At 50.4% G+C, this 15,549-nt stretch overlaps 1 protein-coding gene across 9 annotated transcripts in view; it reads right to left on the minus strand.

Moving 5' to 3' along the window:
* The window catches only part of DENND1A (DENN domain containing 1A), a 514,179-nt gene that overhangs the window by 304,718 nt on the left and 193,912 nt on the right, over positions 1–15,549 (minus strand). For all 9 annotated transcript variants that reach the window (XM_075579369.1, XM_075579373.1, XM_075579371.1 and 6 more), the window contains one exon: positions 4,379–4,489. In XM_075579369.1, the coding sequence (XP_075435484.1) occupies positions 4,379–4,489 (111 nt within the window). The remainder of the gene's footprint in view (positions 1–4,378; positions 4,490–15,549) is intronic.

The raw sequence follows: 15,549 nt of genomic DNA on the forward strand, positions 1-15,549 counted from the left end.
CACCGCTCTCCAAGCATGAGCGAGCTCAGCGGCAGCGGGGCCGCAGCCTAAGGCCTTCGGAAATGGTGCAGGGAGCGGCGCTGACCAAATGAGGTGCGCGCATGCTTACCAGTGAGCCCCTGCAGCCGCAATGAGAGCGGCTTTAGCAGGGGCTCGCGCACGCTTGCGGAAGCGTGTGTCTTACCTAATCTTTACTTTCTGCGCTCGCCGGAGTGCAGGGCCGGTCACGTGAGCGGTTCGCCCAATGAGGGCGAACATAGCTCTGTGACGTCACTGGCCCGCCCCCCAGACCCGCCCACGGACGGCGCGCGCTCTAAGGCCAGGGAAAGCACTGCTTTCCCTCAGCCTCAGCGCGCCTCCGCACGGCTTCAGTGTCTATGGACTAAGCCTAAGACATGTGAATGTGCTCACAAGTGATATATATGTGTGATATACAATATATATATATATATATATATATATATATATGAAAAACGAGAAAAAACAAGAAAGCGCCCGATCCTAGTGTAATTTGAAAAAAATACAATTTCATTTTCCCAGTAAAAATCCAACAAATTTAAACTCACAAACAAAAATGATAAATCGAGCATGTAATGAGCTATACTCATTCACCATACGCTGGACTCCACTGATCTGCTCGCACGCCTCTCTCCCACGTGTGGTCTTGGCACCGCTGAGCTACCGTCCAGCAGAAGCTAGTGACAGCTAGTGTGAGCTAGTGACAGCTATCACACCAGACCTACCTACACCCTGGACTCTAATAAGTCTCTGAGACACTGCCACGCGCTGACGATCTATCCCCCAAGGTCCTGCTACTTTTTTCTCCTATCCGGAACCCCTGTATGATTCGGTTTGTTTCCGGACGACATCAGGAGAAGCTGTGCGTTTTCTGAAGCTCCTGCTGGACAGTAGCTCAGAGGTGCCAAGGCCACACGTGGGAGAGAGGCGTGCGAGCAGATCAGTGGAGTCCAGCGTATGGTGAATGAGTATAGCTCATTACATGCTCGATTTACCATTTTTGTTTGTGAGTTTAAATTTGTTGGATTGTTACTGGGAAAATTAGATTGTATTTTTTTCATATTACACTAGGATCGGGCGCTTTCTTTTTTTCTCGTTTTTCATAGATCCACTGGGAGGTCGTTGTTTCCTTATAGAAGGCTGCCAGCATCCTGAATACAGGGCCATCATCCATTTTTGAGTTTATTACAACAGGACTATCCACTCATGGTTTCTTTTTGGACTCTATTTTGACCATTCATTGTGTAATCCCATTAATGTCATATACATTTTTTTTTAATATATATATATATATATATATATATATATATATATATATATATATATATATATATATATATATTTTTAGTCACTAGCTATATATTGGTTTTTATTATTTAGGTATTGCATTTTTTATTATTTTTTATTATATTTGTGTATGTTGATTATCTTATTTACAGTTGCTATATCATCATTTTTGTAAATTCAATACAATAGTGACCCATATATAGGGGTTTATATTAATAGATTTATACTACGCTATTGCAGTTGATATAGATACCAAAGGTGCAGTCTTTTTGTCTGTGTGTGTGTGTATATATATATATATATATATATATATATATATATATATATATATATATATATATATATATATACATACATATACACACACACTTATTATTCAATTAGTGTGCTTTAAAGTACTTGCCTTCCCGTTTGATCTGTTACTGCCCCTGTTGCAGTAAAGAGTTAATGAAAACCTCTGCTCTAAGTGTCCTTTTATCTAGATGTTATGTGCTGTAATATGTGGTCTCCCAGTTATTTGGATATTATTGCTATGATGCGAGCAGGGGACACACATTTTTGTGGCGTGCAATTTGACTTTCTCCCACCAACAAAGCGGGCTCCATAGCCCTTGTTTTGGTGCAAAATGAGAAGGTTTGCAGCCCTAATTGCAAAACAAATGACCCTCTATGCATGTGTGCCACGGAGTGGGGCTTAACATCCAGTACTGCGAGGCTGTCATTCGGGTCTTGCTGCCACCTGCGTTCAAGTCCAATATAGAGGCTATCCTCTTCTCTACCCACACCTCTCCCCCCCCTCCTCCTCTCTACCCACACCTCTCCCCCCCCTCCTCCTCTCTACCCACATCTCACCCCCTCCTCCTCCTCTCTACCCACACCTCTCCCCCCCTCCTCCTCCTTACCCACACCTCTCCCCCCCTCCTCCTCTCTACCCACACCTCACCCCCTCCTCCTCCTCTCTACCCACACCTCTCCCCCCCCCTCCTCCTCCTTACCCACACCTCTCCCCCCCTCCTCCTCTCTACCCACACCTCCCCTCCTCTCTACCCACACCTCTCCCCCTCCTCCTCTCTCCCCACACCTCTCCCCCTCCTCCGCCTCTCTACCCACACCTCTCCCCCCTCCTCCTCCTCTCTACCCACACCTCTCCCCCCTCCTCCTCTCTACCCACACCTCTCCCCCTCCTCCTCCTCTCTACTCACACCTCTCCCCCTCCTCCTCCTCTCTACCCGCACCTCTCCCCCTCCTCCTCCTCTCTACCCACACCTCCCCCCTCCTCCTCCTCTCTTCCCACACCTCTCCCCCTCCTCCTCCTCTCTATCCACACCTCTCCCCCTCCTCCTCTCTACCCACACCTCTCCCCCTCCTCCTCCTCTCTACCCACACCTCTCCCCCTCCTCCTCTCTACCCACACCTCTCCCCCTCCTCCTCCTCTCTACCCACACCTCTCCCCCTCCTCCTCCTCTCTACCCACACCTGTCCCCCTCCTCCTCTCTACCCAAACTTCTCCCCCTCCTCCTCCTCTCTACCCACACCTCTCCCCCTCCTCCTCCTCTCTACCCACACCTCTCCCCCTCCTCCTCCTCTCTACCCACACCTGTCCCCCTCCTCCTCTCTACCCAAACTTCTCCCCCTCCTCCTCCTCTCTACCCACACCTCTCCCCCTCCTCCTCTCTACCCACACCTCTCCCCCCCCTCTCTACCCACACCTCTCCCCCCCTCCTCCTCTCTACCCACACCTCTCCCCCTCCTCTCTACCCACACCTCTCCCCCTCCTCCTCCTCTCTACCCACACCTCTCCGCCTCCTCCTCCTCCTCCTCTCTACCCACACCTCTCCCCCTCCTCCTCTCTACCCACACCTCTACCCACACCTCTCCCCCTCCTCTCTACCCACACCTCTCCCCCTCCTCTCTACCCACACCTCTCCCCCTCCTCCTCCTCTCTACCCACACCTGTCCCCCTCCTCCTCTCTACCCACACCTCTCCCCCTCCTCCTCTCTACCCACACCTCTCCCCCTCCTCCTCTCTACCCACACCTCTCCCCCTCCTCCTCTCTACCCACACCTCTCCCCCTCCTCCCGGCTTTGGTACTAAGAATGTGAATTAAACAGCTCTGATGTGCCTGTTCCCTTGTCATTGCTACATAAACCATATACACACGATTGTGCTTATCCACAGACCTCACTTGAGAGGTGAATTGTCATTAACCAAATGCATCTTCTCTACAGGTAGGTTCCAGTTAATGGACAGTGCAGATAAAAGCCCGATCCTCCCCACTGACTGATCTCTACGCGTGACCCCGACTACCACACTTACAGGGCGATTTCTCACACATTTATCTACAGGCTGCCATGTTTATCAGTGCACACGTTAAAAACGCATTAAGAAAAGATATCCTCCTCGTGCCAATATGATGTTAAGTGAAGTTGAACACGTTTCCCTAAAGGGTGTAGGTCTGGATGAATTATGCCCAGGATATATGGCAAAAATAATGTATCTGAAAATACAAATACTGGACATGGTTACCCAAGTCTATGAAAGGAATTGAGCCTTTTGAACGGCTGAGCATGTCGAGGTGAAAGACCTATGTCCCGCAGTAAGTGAGGCAACTCGCACAGACAGCCCACACTGAGCAGGACTGTAACGTTTGAAAGCAGAGCAAAGACAGAACAGATGCTCCCGCCACCCTGCAACTTCAATACCTTTCTGCGACCCCCACCAGGGGCGACAGTATAAAACTCTCACATGGATTAACGTTTCCATTAAAGTGCAAGTGACTGGTAGTTAATAAACAAGAAATAGAAAGTACTCAAAGAATATAAACATTTGCACGCCTAAAGTGATCATGGTAGTGTTTGCACACGGAGACTGAGAGGACATAGCAGTCATGGCTACCTAAATCCCGCACAATCTTTACAAACCGCCTGCTAGGATAACAAAAGTCCTGTATCCGGTCAGCTTCTAGTTATCTGTGATCTCACAGTACCAGAACACGGGCCGGGTGCTGTCCGATCATGCAGAACAGAACACATACTTCTTGCAGTGAGGAGAGTGGGGGTCGGAGGTTACTCACGGTGCTGAGCTTGCTGCAGCAGATAAGGACGCGGCGCTCGTACAGCATGCTGGCGTATAGGTGCAGCATGTTATTCACATCTACGGCTACGAAATACTCCGTCAGGTTTCTCTGTAAGGAAATAGCAGACAGAAAAAGCGCCGATTACCCCATCCATGTAAAACACTGGTTCGCTGATACAACAACCGCTCACCAACAAATACACATGTCCATGGCATGAGCGCAACGTGTGCTAGCATGCAGATTATTACATATATCACTGCCCTTGTGGTATTTCATTATTAGTCCTTGTTTACAAGCCAATATATACAGCAAACCCACAATTCAGGCTGAAAGAATACCCTCTAAAAATAATTCCCTCTGAATTCTATAAATATTATGATTCCAAAATTTGATTGGCCAATTTTGTTTCCCAATTATTATTTTAATCACAGAGCAATCAAAAGTTTTCGGCTTGAAATCCAGGCGTCCCCTGAACAAAGGCGGGTGGTCTGTATGATTCCTTTTAGCAGCTACATCAGGGGTGGGACTCTCCAGTCCTCAAGGGCCACCAACAGGTCAGGTTTTCAGGATATCCCTGCTTCAGCACAGGTGGCTCAATCAATGCCTGACCTGTGCTGAGGCAGGGATATCCAGAAAACATGACCTGTTGGTGGCCCTTGAAGACTGGAGTTGCCCATCCCTGCACTACATAAAGCTTTAAGGGTAAGGGTTACATGCGCATTGCAAAGTATCCTGGCAGGGTAAGGGTTACATGCGCATTGCACACTATCCTGGCAGGGTAAGGGTTACATGCGCATTCCACACTATCCTGGCAGGGTAAGGGTTACATGCGCATTGCAAAGTATCCTGGCAGGGTAAGGGTTACATGCGCATTGCAAAGTATCCTGGCAGGGTAAGGGTTACATGCGCATTGCACAGTATCCTGGCAGGGTAAGGGTTACACGCGCATTGCACAGTATCCTGGCAGGGTAAGGGTTACACGCGCATTGCACAGTATCCTGGCAGGGTAAGGGTTACATGCGCATTGCACAGTATCCTGGCAGGGTAAGGGTTACATGCGCATTGCGCAGTATCCTGGCAGGGTAAGGGTTACATGCGCATTGCACAGTATCCTGGCAGGGTAAGGGTTACATGCGCATTGCACAGTATCCTGGCACGGTAAGGGTTACATGCGCATTGCACAGTATCCTGGCACGGTAAGGGTTACATGCGCATTGCACAGTATCCTGGCAGGGTAAGGGTTACATGCGCATTGCACAGTATCCTGGCAGGGTAAGGGTTACATGCGCATTGCACAGTATCCTGGCAGGGTAAGGGTTACATGCGCATTGCACAGTATCCTGGCAGGGTAAGGGTTACATGCGCATTGCACAGTATCCTGGCAGGGTAAGGGTTACATGCGCATTGCACAGTATCCTGGCAGGGTAAGGGTTACACGCGCATTGCGCAGTATCCTGGCAGGGTAAGGGTTACATGCGCATTGCACAGTATCCTGGCAGGGTAAGGGTTACATGCGCATTGCACACTATCCTGGCAGGGTAAGGGTTACATGCGCATTGCACAGTATCCTGGCAGGGTAAGGGTTACACTCGAATTGCACAGTATCCTGGCAGGGTAAGGGTTACACGCGCATTGCACAGTATCCTGGCAGGGTAAGGGTTACACGCGCATTGCACAGTATCCTGGCAGGGTAAGGGTTACACGCGCATTGCACAGTATCCTGGCAGGGTACGGGTTACACGCGCATTGCACAGTATCCTGGCAGGGTAAGGGTTACATGCGCATTGCACAGTATCCTGGCAGGGTAAGGGTTACATGCGCATTGCACAGTATCCTGGCAGGGTAAGGGTTACACACGCATTGCACAGTATCCTGGCAGGGTAAGGGTTACACGCGCATTGCACAGTATCCTGGCAGGGTAAGGGTTATACACGCATTGCACAGTATCCTGGCAGGGTAAGGGTTACATGCGCATTGCACAGTATCCTGGCAGGGTAAGGGTTACATGCGCATTGCACAGTATCCTGGCACGGTAAGGGTTACATGCGCATTGCACAGTATCCTGGCACGGTAAGGGTTACATGCGCATTGCACAGTATCCTGGCAGGGTAAGGGTTACATGCGCATTGCACAGTATCCTGGCAGGGTAAGGGTTACATGCGCATTGCACAGTATCCTGGCAGGGTAAGGGTTACATGCGCATTGCACAGTATCCTGGCAGGGTAAGGGTTACATGCGCATTGCACAGTATCCTGGCAGGGTAAGGGTTACACACGCATTGCACAGTATCCTGGCAGGGTAAGGGTTACACGCGCATTGCACAGTATCCTGGCAGGGTAAGGGTTATACACGCATTGCACAGTATCCTGGCAGGGTAAGGGTTACATGCGCATTGCACAGTATCCTGGCAGGGTAAGGGTTACATGCGCATTGCACAGTATCCTGGCACGGTAAGGGTTACATGCGCATTGCACAGTATCCTGGCACGGTAAGGGTTACATGCGCATTGCACAGTATCCTGGCAGGGTAAGGGTTACATGCGCATTGCACAGTATCCTGGCAGGGTAAGGGTTACATGCGCATTGCACAGTATCCTGGCAGGGTAAGGGTTACATGCGCATTGCACAGTATCCTGGCAGGGTAAGGGTTACATGCGCATTGCACAGTATCCTGGCAGGGTAAGGGTTACACGCGCATTGCACAGTATCCTGGCAGGGTAAGGGTTACATGCGCATTGCACAGTATCCTGGCAGGGTAAGGGTTACATGCGCATTGCACAGTATCCTGGCAGGGTAAAGGTTACATGCGCATTGCACACTATCCTGGCAGGGTAAGGGTTACATGCGCATTGCACAGTATCCTGGCAGGGTAAGGGTTACATGCGCATTACGCACGATCCTGGCACGGTAAGGGTTACACTCGCATTGCGCACGATCCTGGCAGGGTAAGGGTTACACACGCCTTGCAGTCTCAGGGGTTAGGGGATCTGCATACCTGCTCCCCCAAACTTCTGGCTGAGCTGCCTGTAAAGTCCTCTATAAACACCACTTTTACAGAGCGCTATAAAAGGCCAACAGCCAGATCTTAAAGAGGTGTTTCACTGGGACGCAGAACGCAGGGAACCTGATCAAGATAAAGGCCAAATTCTTTACTCTCTAACCTCATAGTCCTTAAGAAAACTTCCAGGTGCACTGGCCTTTTATGGCTACATAAAAGAATGGAATTGAGCTTTTTGCTACATATTTATAGTTAGTATTAAAATGTGAATATATATATATATATATATATATATATATATTCACATTTTAATATGTGTATGTGTATATATACTATGTATGTATGTATGTGTGTGTGTATATGTGCGTGTATGTGTATATATACTATGTATGTATGTGTGTGTGTGTGTATATGTGTGTGTATATGTGCGTGTTTGTGTATATATACTATGTGTGTGTGTGTATATATACTATGTATGTGTGTGTGTGTGTATATGTGTGTGTATATGTGTGTGTGTATATATATATATATATATATACACACACATATATACACACACATATACACACACACACACATACATACATACATAGTATATATACACACACACACACATAGTATATATACACAAACACACACATATACACACACACACACATACATACATAGTATATATACACATACACGCACATATACACACACACATACATACATACATAGTATATATACACATACACACACATATACACACACAGGATGCTCAAGGTTCACAATGCGCGGAGGGGTTCAGCAATGCCTGGGAGCAGCAGAATGCTGCAGGCTTCTCCGGCGTATGTTACATATCGTCACAGGAAACAGCTCTACGAGCACTGCGTTGTGTGATATCATTGCATATTTGTGCCACAAAAAGTTTCCATTTTCCAATAATAAAAATAATAACGCCACACCTCTTCTTGTAAAAGCAAAGGCTGCGGAAAACACAGACACAAGTGTATTTCTATGCTCATTCCATCGCGGGTCGGCAGTGTGCTGCAGGGAACAGGGTCACGTTATGTGTGATCTTGGCTATCATCATTGACTGGAGACCACTTTATTCACTGTTACCCGGCCGTTCTTGCATAGATGGGCTTGTTCTGGTTACAGGCGGAGTGCTTAATGTTGCAGTCCTGCCCAAAAACTAACTTCAAACTAAACCCATCACAGGAAGGTGTGTCCAGATCCTACAACACACTGACTTACTGTGTGAGCTATTCGTTGTAGAGGTGGCATCAGGGAGACTCCGTGGTTACTACAGCATATATTCTCTACCAATCCTAGTGAAACAAGTGGGGGACGCCCGCTCAGCAGCTAGGCGAGAGAGATAATGGGGCGCTAGGGGGTAGGTACATTCAGAGACAAAACTATGCCAGGGATTGTCTCCAAGAGGGAGAGTAGGCAGAGAGGAAGCCCCCAATTATACGCACTGGCTAATCTGTGTGTGGCAGTAGGAGAGAGGCAGGGGAGGAACCAGGCAGTATCTCAAGGTGTTGTGAACAATTAAAGTCACAGACACAAATTATGGTGAAACCAGATTTGCAAGTGGGTGAATAAAACAACGTAATGAGGTCCAGTGGACTCAAACTAAAATAAAGGGTTTCAGGGAGAACACTGATAACATGCCAAAATAACCGTACACTCAGAAAGTAAGCGCCTGGGTTAAGTAACAAAGCCCCGCGGTACATGGGGTCCATGGGCTTCCAATGCTGTAAGCAGAGGAAAGGCGCGCAGAGTATAGCATAGGTAATGGAGGCTACTAATACCACTGCAATGCCATAATGGACGTGGCAATGTACAGGGCGTCCTCGGTATCAGACTGCCCGCTTTCCGACCAATGCTTTATCCAACGCCGCATAATGCTGTCCTCTGGATGCATTACCCGACGTCGGAAGCGCTTACCCGACGCGGATCAACAAGGACCCGCAATCTGACGGTCTGTTATTTGATAGTGGTCTGTGGGACGCATTCCGACGGATAAGCGAGGAGCGGCTGTATAGGGGTCTCCAGGTAAGTAGGATCTGTGAATATAAGCCAAGACCCCAGGCCCAGAGAGGCTGCGCCGCTGCTGCGAGGAAGCAATGACAGCCTCCGGGCGAGCAGGAGCGTTTTGCCCTCTCTTGGAGGGAATCCCTGGTATTGTTTTGTCTTCTCTACCAATCCTGCCTTGTTTATTGGCTTTGTCCCTTCCAAGTGAGGGCAGTGACTGCAGCAGCCTGGCATGAAAAGCTTCATGTGATTCTCTCTGCCATGCTGTTCTATCCCGGGCAGCAGGGATTTGCACTGGGACTCTCTCCCACACGTCACAAGGTCGCTAGGAAGTTTAGGAAGAGGCTGCAGTAATAAGGAGGGTCGAACCTTAAACAAATAACAGACATCTAGATAGACGTGACCGCTCCATCAATAAGTACGTAGTAAAATCCAGCAGCGCTGATGATACCTACCTACCTTGATACCAACAACACGACACATTGCTTTGTATGTGAACCTTTCGACATTAACACGTCGCTGCTATTTTATTTAATTCCCTCAGTTTATGTCTATTGTAATTTAAATTCACAATGACACGGTGTTATTTTCTCCCGAGACATTGGTTTTCATGTGAAGTCCTTGTTAAATGTATTTGTAACTATCCATGCCAAATGCTTTTCAAGAATCATTAACAAGGCCGGCCTGGCACAAAGCATGATAATTACAGTATTAGTTCATGTTGATTCAATTTCATTTCTGTGTAAAGAACGATTACTGGCGAGGAATAATAACACTTACCCCACTGCTGCAAACACTTCAGCATCCTCCAAATACAGTCATTATATCAACGCTCCCATATCATGCTGCACATCACAGGGCAACATCTCCCGCCCATTCATATTTATGGCGGCTTATTGTCTGAATTTATCTGCATCACGGGCCGCCAACTCCAGTCCTCAAGGGCCACCAACAAGCCAGGTATTGGGGATATCCCTGCTTCAGCACAGGTGGCTCAGTCGAAGACTGACCTGTGCTGAAGCAAGGATATCCGTAATACCTAGCCTGTTGGTGGCCCTTGAGGACTGGAGCTGGCGACCCCTGCACTACATTACACGCCTATATGAATATATGTATGGGAATACCGCGTGTGACCGGAGCTGTGCGCGTACAGAATGGGAATACTGCGTGTGACCGGAGCTGTGCGTGTACAGAATGGGAATACCGCGTGTGACCGGAGCTGTGCGCGTACAGAATGGGAATACTGCGTGTGACCGGAGCTGTGCGCGTACAGAATGGGAATACTGCGTGTGACCGGAGCTGTGCGTGTACAGAATGGGAATACCGCGTGTGACCGGAGCTGTGCGCGTACTGTATGGGAATACTGCGTGTGACCGGAGCTGTGCGCGTACAGAATGGGAATACTGCGTGTGACCGGAGCTGTGCACGTACAGAATGGGAATACTGCGTGTGACCAGAGCTGTGCACGTACAGAATGGGAATACTGCGTGTGACCGGAGCTGTGCACGTACAGAATGGGAATACTGCGTGTGACCGGAGCTGTGCACGTACAGAATGGGAATACTGCGTGTGACCGGAGCTGTGCGTGTACAGAATGGGAATACCGCGTGTGACCGGAGCTGTGCACGTACAGAATGGGAATACTGCGTGTGACCGGAGCTGTGCGCGTACAGAATGGGAATACTGCGTGTGACCGGAGCTGTGCGTGTACAGAATGGGAATACTGCGTGTGACAGTAGCTGTGCGTGTACAGAATGGGAATACTGTGTGTGACCGGAGCTGTGCGCGTACAGAATGGGAATACCGCGTGTGACCGGAGCTGTGCGCGTACTGTATGGGAATACTGCGTGTGACCGGAGCTGTGCGCGTACAGAATGGGAATACTGCGTGTGACCGGAGCTGTGCGTGTACAGAATGGGAATACTGCGTGTGACCAGAGCTGTGCGCGTACAGAATGGGAATACCGCGTGACCGGAGCTGTGCGCGTACAGAATGGGAATACCGCGTGTGACCGGAGCTGTGCGCGTACAGAATGGGAATACTGCGTGTGACCGGAGCTGTGCGAGTACAGAATGGGAATACTGCGTGTGACCGGAGCTGTGCGCGTACAGAATGAGAATACTGCGTGTGACCGGAGCTGTGCGCGTACAGAATGGGAATACTGCGTGTGACAGTAGCTGTGCGTGTACAGAATGGGAATACTGCGTGTGACAGTAGCTGTGCGCGTAAATAATGGGAATACTGCGTGTGACAGTAGCTGTGCGCGTACTGTATGGGAATACTGCGTGTGACCGGAGTTGTGCGCGTACAGAATGAGAATACTGCGTGTGACAGTAGCTGTGCGCGTACAGAATGGGAATACTGCGTGTGACCGGAGCTGTGCGCGTACAGAATGGGAATACTGCGTGTGACCGGAGCTGTGTGCGTACAGAATGGGAATACTGCGTGTGACCGGAGCTGTGCGTGTACAGAATGGGAATACTGCGTGTGACCGGAGCTGTGCGCGTACAGAATGGGAATACTGCGTGTGACCGGAGCTGTGCGCGTACAGAATGGGAATACTGCGTGTGACCGGAGCTGTGCGCGTACAGAATGGGAATACTGCGTGTGACCGGAGCTGTGCGCGTACAGAATGGGAATACTGCGTGTGACCGGAGCTGTGCGCGTACAGAATGGGAATACTGCGTGTGACCGGAGCTGTGCGCGTACAGAATGGGAATACTGCGTGTGACCGGAGCTGTGCGTGTACAGAATGGGAATAACGCGTGACCGGAGCTGTGCGCGTACAGAATGGGAATACTGCGTGTGACCAGAGCTGTGCGCGTACAGAATGGGAATACTGCGTGTGACAGTAGCTGTGCGTGTACAGAATGGGAATACTGCGTGTGACAGTAGCTGTGCGTGTACAGAATGGGAATACTGTGTGTGACAGTAGCTGTGCGTGTACAGAATGGAAATACTGCGTGTGACAGTAGCTGTGCGCGTACAGAATGGGAATACCGCGTGTGACAGTAGCTGTGCGCGTACAGAATGGGAATACTGCGTGTGACCGGAGCTGTGCGCGTACAGAATGAGAATACTGCGTGTGACCGGAGCTGTGCATGTACAGAATGGGAATACTGCGTGTGACAGTAGCTGTGCGCGTACAGAATGGGAATACCGCGTGTGACAGTAGCTGTGCGCGTACAGAATGGGAATACTGCGTGTGACCGGAGCTGTGCGCGTACAGAATGAGAATACTGCGTGTGACCGGAGCTGTGCATGTACAGAATGGGAATACTGCGTGTGACAGTAGCTGTGCGCGTACAGAATGGGAATACTGCGTGTGACCGGAGCTGTGCGCGTACAGAATGGGAATACTGCGTGTGACCGGAGCTGTGCGCGTACAGAATGGGAATACTGCGTGTGACAGGAGCTGTGCGCGTACAGAATGGGAATACTGCGTGTGACCGGAGCTGTGCGCGTACTGTATGGGAATACTGCGTGTGACCGGAGCTGTGCGCGTACAGAATGGGAATACTGCGTGTGACCGGAGCTGTGCGTGTACAGAATGGGAATACTGCGTGTGACCGGAGCTGTGCGCGTACAGAATGGGAATACCGCGTGTGACCGGAGCTGTGCGCGTACAGAATGGGAATACTGCGTGTGACAGGAGCTGTGCGTGTACAGAATGGGAATACAGCGTGTGACCGGAGCTGTGCGTGTACAGAATGGGAATACTGCATGTGACAGTAGCTGTGCGCGTACAGAATGGGAATACTGCGTGTGACAGTAGCTGTGCGCGTACAGAATGGGAATACTGCGTGTGACAGTAGCTGTGCGCGTACAGAATGGGAATACTGCGTGTGACCGGAGCTGTGCGTGTACAGAATGGGAATACTGCGTGTGACCGGAGCTGTGCACGTACAGAATGGGAATACTGCGTGTGACCGGAGCTGTGCGCGTACAGAATGGGAATACTGCGTGTGACCGGAGCTGTGCGTGTACAGAATGGGAATACTGCGTGTGACAGTAGCTGTGCGTGTACAGAATGGGAATACTGCGTGTGACCGGAGCTGTGCGCGTACAGAATGGGAATACTGCGTGTGACCGGAGCTGTGCGTGTACAGAATGGGAATACTGCGTGTGACCAGAGCTGTGCGCGTACAGAATGGGAATACCGCGTGACCGGAGCTGTGCGCGTACAGAATGGGAATACCGCGTGTGACCGGAGCTGTGCGCGTACAGAATGGGAATACTGCGTGTGACCGGAGCTGTGCGAGTACAGAATGGGAATACTGCGTGTGACCGGAGCTGTGCGCGTACAGAATGAGAATACTGCGTGTGACCGGAGCTGTGCGCGTACAGAATGGGAATACTGCGTGTGACAGTAGCTGTGCGTGTACAGAATGGGAATACTGCGTGTGACAGTAGCTGTGCGCGTAAATAATGGGAATACTGCGTGTGACAGTAGCTGTGCGCGTACTGTATGGGAATACTGCGTGTGACCGGAGTTGTGCGCGTACAGAATGAGAATACTGCGTGTGACAGTAGCTGTGCGCGTACAGAATGGGAATACTGCGTGTGACCGGAGCTGTGCGCGTACAGAATGGGAATACTGCGTGTGACCGGAGCTGTGTGCGTACAGAATGGGAATACTGCGTGTGACCGGAGCTGTGCGTGTACAGAATGGGAATACTGCGTGTGACCGGAGCTGTGCGCGTACAGAATGGGAATACTGCGTGTGACCGGAGCTGTGCGCGTACAGAATGGGAATACTGCGTGTGACCGGAGCTGTGCGCGTACAGAATGGGAATACTGCGTGTGACCGGAGCTGTGCGCGTACAGAATGGGAATACTGCGTGTGACCGGAGCTGTGCGCGTACAGAATGGGAATACTGCGTGTGACCGGAGCTGTGCGCGTACAGAATGGGAATACTGCGTGTGACCGGAGCTGTGCGTGTACAGAATGGGAATAACGCGTGACCGGAGCTGTGCGCGTACAGAATGGGAATACTGCGTGTGACCAGAGCTGTGCGCGTACAGAATGGGAATACTGCGTGTGACAGTAGCTGTGCGTGTACAGAATGGGAATACTGCGTGTGACAGTAGCTGTGCGTGTACAGAATGGGAATACTGTGTGTGACAGTAGCTGTGCGTGTACAGAATGGAAATACTGCGTGTGACAGTAGCTGTGCGCGTACAGAATGGGAATACCGCGTGTGACAGTAGCTGTGCGCGTACAGAATGGGAATACTGCGTGTGACCGGAGCTGTGCGCGTACAGAATGAGAATACTGCGTGTGACCGGAGCTGTGCATGTACAGAATGGGAATACTGCGTGTGACAGTAGCTGTGCGCGTACAGAATGGGAATACCGCGTGTGACAGTAGCTGTGCGCGTACAGAATGGGAATACTGCGTGTGACCGGAGCTGTGCGCGTACAGAATGAGAATACTGCGTGTGACCGGAGCTGTGCATGTACAGAATGGGAATACTGCGTGTGACAGTAGCTGTGCGCGTACAGAATGGGAATACTGCGTGTGACCGGAGCTGTGCGCGTACAGAATGGGAATACTGCGTGTGACCGGAGCTGTGCGCGTACAGAATGGGAATACTGCGTGTGACCGGAGCTGTGCGTGTACAGAATGGGAATACTGCGTGTGACAGTAGCTGTGCGTGTACAGAATGGGAATACTGCGTGTGACCGGAGCTGTGCGCGTACAGAATGGGAATACTGCGTGTGACAGTAGCTGTGCGTGTACAGAATGGGAATACTGCGTGTGACAGTAGCTGTGCGCGTAAATAATGGGAATACTGCGTGTGACAGTAGCTGTGCGCGTACTGTATGGGAATACTGCGTGTGACCGGAGTTGTGCGCGTACAGAATGAGAATACTGCGTGTGACAGTAGCTGTGCGCGTACAGAATGGGAATACTGCGTGTGACCGGAGCTGTGCGCGTACAGAATGGGAATACTGCGTGTGACCGGAGCTGTGTGCGTACAGAATGGGAATACTGCGTGTGACCGGAGCTGTGCGTGTACAGAATGGGAATACTGCGTGTGACCGGAGCTGTGCGCGTACAGAATGGGAATACTGCGTGTGACCGGAGCTGTGCGCGTACAGAATGGGAATACTGCGTGTGACCGGAGCTGTGCGCGTACAGAATG

This window comes from Ascaphus truei, chromosome 21 (assembly GCF_040206685.1).
Source record: "Ascaphus truei isolate aAscTru1 chromosome 21, aAscTru1.hap1, whole genome shotgun sequence".
Taxonomy (NCBI): domain Eukaryota; kingdom Metazoa; phylum Chordata; class Amphibia; order Anura; family Ascaphidae; genus Ascaphus; species Ascaphus truei.